The 9,022-nt window shown below is 38.8% G+C and overlaps 1 protein-coding gene across 1 annotated transcript; it reads right to left on the reverse strand.

Moving 5' to 3' along the window:
• Nucleotides 1-768: 768 nt before the first annotated feature.
• On the reverse strand, nucleotides 769-2,760 carry LOC131155196 (uncharacterized). Its single transcript, XM_058108152.1, has one exon. The coding sequence runs from the start codon at nucleotides 2,509-2,511 to the stop codon at nucleotides 991-993; it is 1,521 nt and encodes a 506-aa protein (XP_057964135.1). The 5' UTR covers nucleotides 2,512-2,760; the 3' UTR covers nucleotides 769-990.
• Nucleotides 2,761-9,022: the final 6,262 nt, after the last annotated feature.

Below are 9,022 nucleotides of genomic sequence, written 5' to 3' on the forward strand. Positions count from 1 at the left end.
TTACAAAACAATCTAGGTGTCTGAACCTTCAATCTGCATCAAAAAGCCTTACGGCCCCACATGATTTGGATGAAAAATATTCTATAGAACAGCATTCAACATCTCGGTACCTTTTAATGGGAGAAAAATGAAATTGGGCTAACTGAAGGCTGATGGTGAAAGATTAAGCAGGTAATGAGGCAATTTGTTTCAAAGTCAAAATCATCCAAAGCCTCACATCTTGGATTGCTAGAGAAATAATGCACAATTGCTAATTACTCAATCTCAAGCACAAGACCAAGGGGCTTATGTTTTGGGCTTGAGAGCTGCAGGGGAGGGTTGAGAAATATTACTTGTTTTGTTCAATCAATGCTGTTTGTAAAGAAGCCTAAACAGATGGGATGGAGCAATACAGAAAGAGTCTCACAGGTTGCTACAGAAAGAGTCTCACAGATTGCTAAGTTGTGTCCTAGAATAGGTGTTCATTGTGTTCCACAACATCCAGTTTCCCAAGAGTTCTTAGGTTAGCTTGAGAAAAATCATATCCGCATATACTTTATTGTTAACTTCTTCAACAAAAATTTCATCATTTTCCACTGAAAATAAGTGACTGCTATAGGATTTTGTGGGGTATATTGTCCCAAAACACATTGAAAGAATTGTTAGGAAAAATGTACCAGCTTGTGTTATATCCCACACTGCTGAAATGAACATGGTCTGGACACGCATGAAAAGTGCATATTGGCATGCAAACATTGCCCTACAAAATCTTCAAATCAACAAAAATAGTAGATATGAAAGAAATGGAGTTTCATTCTGGATGCAAATGCTTTAGCTGCTACTATTAGAGTACAGCGTCACTAAATACTATTTGCATTATACACACACCAAGGGTGAAAATAATCCTCCCCAACCTAATAACAATTGTAGAAGCAAATTACATGAAACAATAGAACAGCAATAAGTGAATTTAAAGCAAATATGAACTTTGAACTTATGCTGCATCAGGTCTTAATCTTCAATATCCCAACTCAAATCCTCCTCTTCTTCTGCAACGCTTAGCCGCTTACGGAGATCAGTCCTATTTGGGCTCCAATCATGAGTAGTTTTCTTTTCATCATCACTGCCGAGATCCTCAATCTCATCCCACTCAAGGTCTTCTTCTTTGGGCAATGAAGCTTGCTTCAACCGAATAGACAAGTCATCATCTTTAGCTGATTCACCAGGATCGTCCCTCCCTTCCAAACTCCTCTTTTCATTAGACTCATCATTCATTCCAGCAGCTCCTTGAGATTGCACTTTCTCCCCTTGAGACTGCACTTTCTCCTCAGATACATCCTCACTCCTCAATTGCAAAACCATGCCCTTGTCCCCGTTATCCTCATTGGACCCCTTCTCTCTCTTCTCATCGGCACTCCTGCCTTTCAATTCATCCCCCGAACTCTCCAGAATTTGTGGAGAATTTCTACTTGCCAACTCTCTGTTTTCCAATGAATCTACTTTCTCATCACCCACAACTTGGGAAGAATCTTCATTCCCCAATGTTCTCTTTTCCACTGAATGTTCTTTCTCTCCCATATGTTGCACTGAATCTGTGTTACCAGCCTCCTTAATTTCAAACGATAATCCCTTTGAGAACACAACATCAGTTTCCTCCTTGTCATCCTCGTCAACATCCCAGCTCAAATCCTCCTCATCTTCCTTTGAAATTGCCCTTTTCACAAGATTAGCCCTAACATTCTCAGCTTGCTTGAGCTTATGAACCTTATAAAAGTACCTACACCAGAAGATATCATGATTCACCTCGCTAGGAACAACCCTTTTATAGACACTCTCCATAGCCTCGTTTTCTTCAATTAATTTCTCTACTTCCTCACCCTTCTCCTCCAACACAAACCCTATTTTCCATTTATTATAATCGTATAAATCCTCAGGTTCTTCACAGTAAGTACTCAAGTCACTTTGAATTGCGCGCACCCGCGCATCAAACCTACTATATTGCTTCGAATTTACACTCTGATTAGTATAATTCGGATTATTATTTTCTGAAGAATCAGACTCAAAATCGGTGTCCTTACCGTGGGAGATGATCTCAGCCGTAGATTTCCAGACGGAGGTCCCCAATTCATCAATGGCATGCCCCACTGTCTCCAGTGACCCCTGAGCCACGTCGATCGAAGCCGGGAGTTCCTTCACCGCGCGGCTGGCGGCTTCCCGAAACGCCACCGTCTCCGTCTTCAGGCCTGATCCAAACTCCTTTAGATCTCGGCTGTACGTCTCCAGGACTGATTCGGATTTGACCGACAGGGTTTTCAAAAAGCCTCCAAAGCTCCACCCGCCACCGGCGCCTCCACTGCCATCGTTACCTGACGAATTAGGGCTAGCACTTAAATGGGGTTGATCTGATGAAGAATTGGGTTCTGGGTCTTCATCTTCTTCTCCTTTCTGGGTTGATTTTGCGGAGGATTCGAGTTCGGATCTCTGGTCTTTCAGATTTGGTTCGTCGGCGAAAACAGATTTGAAGAAATCCATGAGGTTGGATAGGGTCTGGGGTAACGAGAATATCTGCGAATAGGGTTTCCAGCGATTATGAGAATCGAATCAATGAATCATGGAAGGAAGATCGTACAAAAGAAGAAAATTTTGAGATATAGAGAAGAAGCTTGGACTCTCTGGAGGTTGATTAACTTGATTGTGCTAAAATGCGCAGCAGTGTGTAATACGCAAAATTAGTCAAGTGACTAATCATGAGGTCGGTAAGTCACTAAGTCAGCGAGTTTTTTCCAATTTTAATTTTTTTTTTTGAAAATATATTAAATAATACCTCATTCTGGGAAGTATTTCCCAGAATGACTCTGACGTAATCTCGCTACTTGGAATAGCAAGATTTTATTCGGATAATTAATGTTCTACCAACCACCTTTTGACGCGTGGTAAATCTTACTACTCCAAGTAATGAGATTTTCTTGACATAATTAATACTTTGCCAATCGCCTTTTGACGCGTGGTAAATCTTGTTACTCCAAGTAGCGAGATTTAAATGACCATCCACCTGGTTATTGACGTGTGGCAAATATCGCTACTTGGAGTAGCGAGATTTGCTTCAGAATATCCTCGCCCGTTCTTCCTCCTTTCTTGCGCGAACAGACAGTAAAGTTTGCTGCAGAGCCGAGCAGGTTACCATTGAAGGAGAGGAGATTCCAAAGCAGGTGACCGTTGCGGGCTTCATCAAATCGAGAGTTATATAACGAGATGGGATAAGTTATGTTTTCCATGTTCGGTGCATACATTTTTAAATTATTTTTGTTTCATCCAAAACTTTGATAAGAGGAGAGACAGAATTTGTGATTTGTGTTGAAAGATTCGTGGATAAACACTTTTCTTAAGGTTTGTATTTCATTTTTTTGATATTTGAATTTGATTTTTTGCCAAAAATATTTAATTTTTTCCATTTAAACTGTTGTTCAATATTTAATTTTTTTTTTTTGGATTGTTGTTTCATTGTAAAATGCATTATCTTTCATGCCTTAGAATTTGTTAAAGTTTCCTCCACTCACTAAATTTGTTGAATTTCCTTTTGCTCTTTTTAATATAATTGTGCAATTATAATTAGACTCCTTCAAACTCTTTCTTTAAGATAAATGAGATAAATTCGAGTTTATGTTTTAAACTTGAAAAGTAAACCAACTGAACTTGAGTTAGATGGTATAAAATTTGTCAATCTTACGTATAAGTAGCTTGAAAGTTGACTTACTTAAAAATTCAGACAATAATCTTGTTTAATAAGCTTATAAGTTAGCTAATGAAGTAGTTCATGAACGGATCAACAGTTGTTGTTAAGAGGCTCATTGATTTATATGATTAGTTTAGAGTTAATTTTAAATTGAGATTATTAAATTTTCTATTTTTAATGAACAAATTCATTTGTTTGTTTACATCAATGTGCAATTTTAAATTTAGTTGTAGATTTCATTAATATATAATGAAAATTTTAATATAACTAGACTTGCCTTGTTTAAGCTTGTTTTAACCTTGATCAATAAATGATTCGAAGACGAATATGGTTGAGTTCAGATTGTTTAATTAACATACTCGATTCGTAGTTATTTTTAAAAGCTCATTTTGTTAAACAAGTTAGTTGAGCATGCTAAAGCTTGACTTGGTTTGACTTATTTGCAATTTTAACTTTTCACATTAGGAAAGAAGTGAAATTAATGTAAAATTTATAAAAAGTAAGGACAATATTATTTTGTTTTAAAGATGATATAACAGAAAATGACAGAAAATTTTTAATTAGCTATTTAAAGAAAATTAAGTAGATATTTTAAGTTCAGAATTGACAAATATGAAAAATATGAAAAAATATGAGAATTATTTGCAAAATTAAAGTAGCTGAAATTTGGAAATCCCTAGGTAATAATGGACTTATATAGTTGACCAAGTTATTTAACATACTTATTGAAAGGAGTAAAAACACTTTAATATTTATATATAAAAGTAACAATATATTTAAAATTTTAATAACTATTGCAGAATTAAACTTATGAGTTATACAGTGATATTATAGAAAGTGTTGTTGAACAAAGATTAAGGCTAGAAATGAGGGTTTTAGAAAATTACTTTTGTTTTATGCCTAAAAAATCTACAACATAGGTTATACATCTTCTAATAAGATTAATGGAAAATTTTAGACAAAAAAAAAAAAAAAAAATCGAGTGGCTTGCTTAATTTTTATTAACCTAAAAAAAATGTCACAGACGTCTCCTAAAGTATTAAAAATGTTAAAAATCTCATTTGATGTTTGTCAATAGAAAATGAACTTTCTCTTAAAAAAAAAAACTTGTTTTTTTGCAAAATTTAATGTGAGATTTGTGTATTTTTAACAAATCTCAAGAGAGATCCTTGAAATTCTTGAAATGTCAGCAGATGTCCTACAAATTCTTAAAACCCCTGGGGAGATATTTAAAATTCTTCAAATCTTAGGAAATGTGATTGTCTTTTTATCAAATTTTTGGGAAGATTAGTGTCTTTGCCTAAATTAATATACTTTATTAAAATTTCCTAATAATTTAGTTCACCAATCACACTAAAAAACTTAAACTTGCAAAAATTATATTTAAAATAAATAAAAATATCCAAAGGAAGTAAGAGCAGATAAGGTGGGGAATTCATCATGAGACAAGCCCCATATGTATAAGATCCTAGGGTGGGGGGTGCCTGAGGAGGCCACAGTCCATAGAGCACCATTAAAGATCCAACGGTACGAGGGCGAAGCCGGCCTCGACTAGTCACCGTCGATGACGTTGACTGGGAACACCGTAGAGATGATAGCTAAAAGGTCACATTATTATAGGAGAGTAGTAATGAGTTTTTTCCTCCCCGAATTTATGTATTTTTCACCAATATATCGATATAAATGTAGTGTTCACATTTTAAAGCACTTGCCATAAGACGATCCCATTCCCATTTCATGAATTGAGATGTTATGCATCCTAAGTAACATTTTTTCAAAAGATCCCTTCAACTCCTTTGAGTATGGCTGTTCGGATTAGCAATGAATCCTCAAAAAGTTACTGAACAAAATTGAACTTCAAATTAAGTGGCAACCCAACCCATAATGAGGCAGGGTACGAAGTACCATTTTGGAAAAATTACTCTTAAGAGCACCATTTCATAGTTCTTTGGATTCTAAGTTGAATTACAATTTTGGTAAAATTCGAAGTATATGTCATATGGGGAAAATCAATACATATTCATGTTGTTTATTCATAGACGTTGAATTCATCTATTTATTTTCTTGGTGGGAAAGTTAGGTTCAAACTCTAAGTTCATTCATTCATTAGAATTTGTATACATCTATTTGGTTTATAGTTATTAGTTATTTCGTCTCATTTACACATATCACTTATACATACAATTTTGTCTTGTGTAGGTTTTTTTTATTTTTCGATTGCCGATCTAAATGGCAGGAAGTTCAAGCAGTGATCCGGTCACGGTATTTTTATATATAGGGGGGAACATTATAACCGCATTAGATGGTGTTAGGTATAGTAGTCGTCTAGTTCGACTTATTCGAATTGGTCGTAGGTGTAAATTAAGTAAATTATATACGAAGATATATAAATATTTTCATATTGATCCAGATCAATATGCATTGCGGGTGACCGCAAGATACCCTGCGCGAGAGTTAAATAATACAGCCTTCTACGAGGCTGTTCCAATATCAGATGATTATGGGCTGCGCATTGTATTGGACGCACATTGTGTCGGTGAGACATATTTAAAGATGCAATTGTATGTCAAGACCATTCCTTAAGTGGGTGTAATCACAGTTAGGCAACCAGACACGCCCACGGAGCAATTGAATGAAGTCGGTGAAGACACCGAACAAATACATCAAGTCAATGTTGGTGGGGAGGTTCGTGCTATGTCCACGGTCGATTTTAACGAATATCCGGGATCGTCATTCCAGCCATCGGAGTACGAAGCACCTCTTCCTCACATGTTTCCGTAGGGAGGTTGCGAAGACGTCTCGAGTGCAGGACCAGCATCGTTGTTCGCCATTGCGAACGATGCATTGGACGAGGGCATGGACATTACGAACGACGATGTTTATATTGAAGACGAACACATGAACGAGCAGGAAATGGGTGAAGGGTTAAATGATGTCCTCGATGATGTGAACTTACCTCACCATGACACGGATGACGCAACGTTTGACGCGCAATTCATCGGCGAGCTTCCGATGTACGGTCATATTGACCTAGCTGCCGTAGATTTAACTACGGTCGATGAGCTTCCTATACGCGTCACTCGTTGAGAAGAATCCTTTGAGTTGAGTAAGGGGATGCTTTTCGGATCGAAGGATCAGCTGATCGCCGCAGTGCGAATATATCACGCTTGCACCCACCATGACTTCCACGTGGTGCGATCTACTCCTGAGTTGTGGGTTGCTAGGTGTAAGGACCACGATTGCATGTGGAGATTGCGTGCCATGTATCAGATGATACACCGTTTTTTCGAAATCACCCAATATGGTGGTCTGCATATGTGTCTGAATGAACTTATATCGCAAGACCATAACCAAATCATGTCGTCCCTCATTTATGAGGAGATAGTGAATATGATCAGGGGAGATGCGTCGACGTCGATCACTACATTGAAGGAGTTCATTGATCGTCGATTCGGGTATTCAATCTCTTATAAGAAGGTTTGGTTGGGCAAACAGAAGGCAATAGCCCAAGTCTTCAGTGATTGGGAGAAATCGTATAAAACGTTACCGAAGTGGATGGAAGCGATGTGCGCGTACAATCCTGGGACTATAGTCAGGTGGAGGTCAACTCCTGTTCCAGGTAGCACTAACAGCGCAACCTTCGTATCTGTATTTTGGTCATTTGCAGCATCTATTCAGGGTTTTCGTCACTGCCCTCCCATTATATGTGTGGACGGGACACACTTGTACGGTAAGTATAAGGGCAAACTCCTTATTACGACGTGCCCCGATGCAAATAGGCAAATATTTCCCTATGCATTCGCTATTGTGCAAGAGGAAAGCCTCGACACATTGAATTGGTTTCTGTGTTCTCTGCGTTTGATTACTGACAGGGACGACATTTGCCTTATATCAGATCGACATCCAGGGATTATCGCTGCGGTGCAGCACAATCCTGATTGGCAACCACCACATGCGCACCACCGATTCTATCTTCAACATGTTGTGAGCAACTTTAATACGAAAGTGCGGAGTGTCAATATGAAGCGAATGGCTGAGCGAGCGGGAAGGGTGCATCAGGTGAGAAAATTTGACACCTGGATGGAGAGGATATTCGATGAGGGTGGAGAGCCAACCAAGTCGTTCTTCGATCAGATCCCTCATATGTGGACTCAGTGCCATGACGGTGGAAAGAGGTATGGAAACATGACCACCAACCTGGTCGAATGTTTCAACACCGTCCTAAAAGGCGCACGTAGCCTTCCCATAATGGCTCTCGTGCAACTAACATTTTATCGCGTTGCACATTACTTTAATAGCCGACGGGAGGCTGCTCGTAACGCAATATCTGGAGCAAATACGTTAACTCTGCATATATTGCTAGAGATGGAAAGAACGAAGCTGAAGGCGACCGGACAATGAGTCACGACGTTCAACCGGTCTAGGGGTACTTTTAGCATCACGATTGCGCAGCGGGGATCCCATAAAGGAAACAATGTCCAAACTTTGAGCATCCAGAGGCGCGAATGCTCCTGCGGGAAGTGGCAATCTTTACACTATCCCTGCTCGCACCTTCTTGCAGCCTGTGCCGAGACACGGCTAAATGCGAGCCAGTATGTTGAGCCATATTGGAGCACTGCCGAGCACTATGCAACATATGCTGCCGAATTTTATCCAATCATGCATGAGGCATATTGGCCAACTTGCTTGTTGCCGAAATTGTAGGCAAATCCTGCATATGCTCGACATAAAGGTCGGCCTAGGAGCTCACGTATACATAACGAGATGGATGCTCGGGAAGGTCGGAAACATATCATGTGTAGCATATGCCGTCAAGAAGGACATAACCGCATAAGATGTTCAAGAAGGACACAACCTGGGGATGCAGCTGGACCTTCGCACTGACCTATAACTTATAGGTTTACGCGATTTGCGTACTTATACTCCTTGCGTCACGATAAGTTTTTAGCTGCCATTCTACTCCTTCCTTCTGAACAAGGCGATTGTAAATAAGTCAGCCGCATCCATCTACGTGAAGATTCATGAACTTAGGCATGGGTCAGGAGAGCTTTTTTCCTATATTCCAAATGTAAGATCCTCAGACCGCTTTCATTTTTCGGTGAACACGCGAATGCTCCATGCTCAATTTGGCTCTGAGCAATTAAGTCACTGTGTTCATCAATCGAGAAAAGTGTATGTTCAGATGAAAACTTGGTGAGATATTTTCATTTGTACACATATAGGATAAACCCTGAGATTTTTGTTCGGTTCCACCATACAAAGCACCGGTGACAGATGCTCAATTTTGATGATTTCTATGTTAATGCTTTC

The sequence above is a fragment of the Malania oleifera genome, chromosome 5 (assembly GCF_029873635.1).
Source record: "Malania oleifera isolate guangnan ecotype guangnan chromosome 5, ASM2987363v1, whole genome shotgun sequence".
NCBI classification, from domain to species: Eukaryota; Viridiplantae; Streptophyta; class Magnoliopsida; order Santalales; family Ximeniaceae; genus Malania; species Malania oleifera.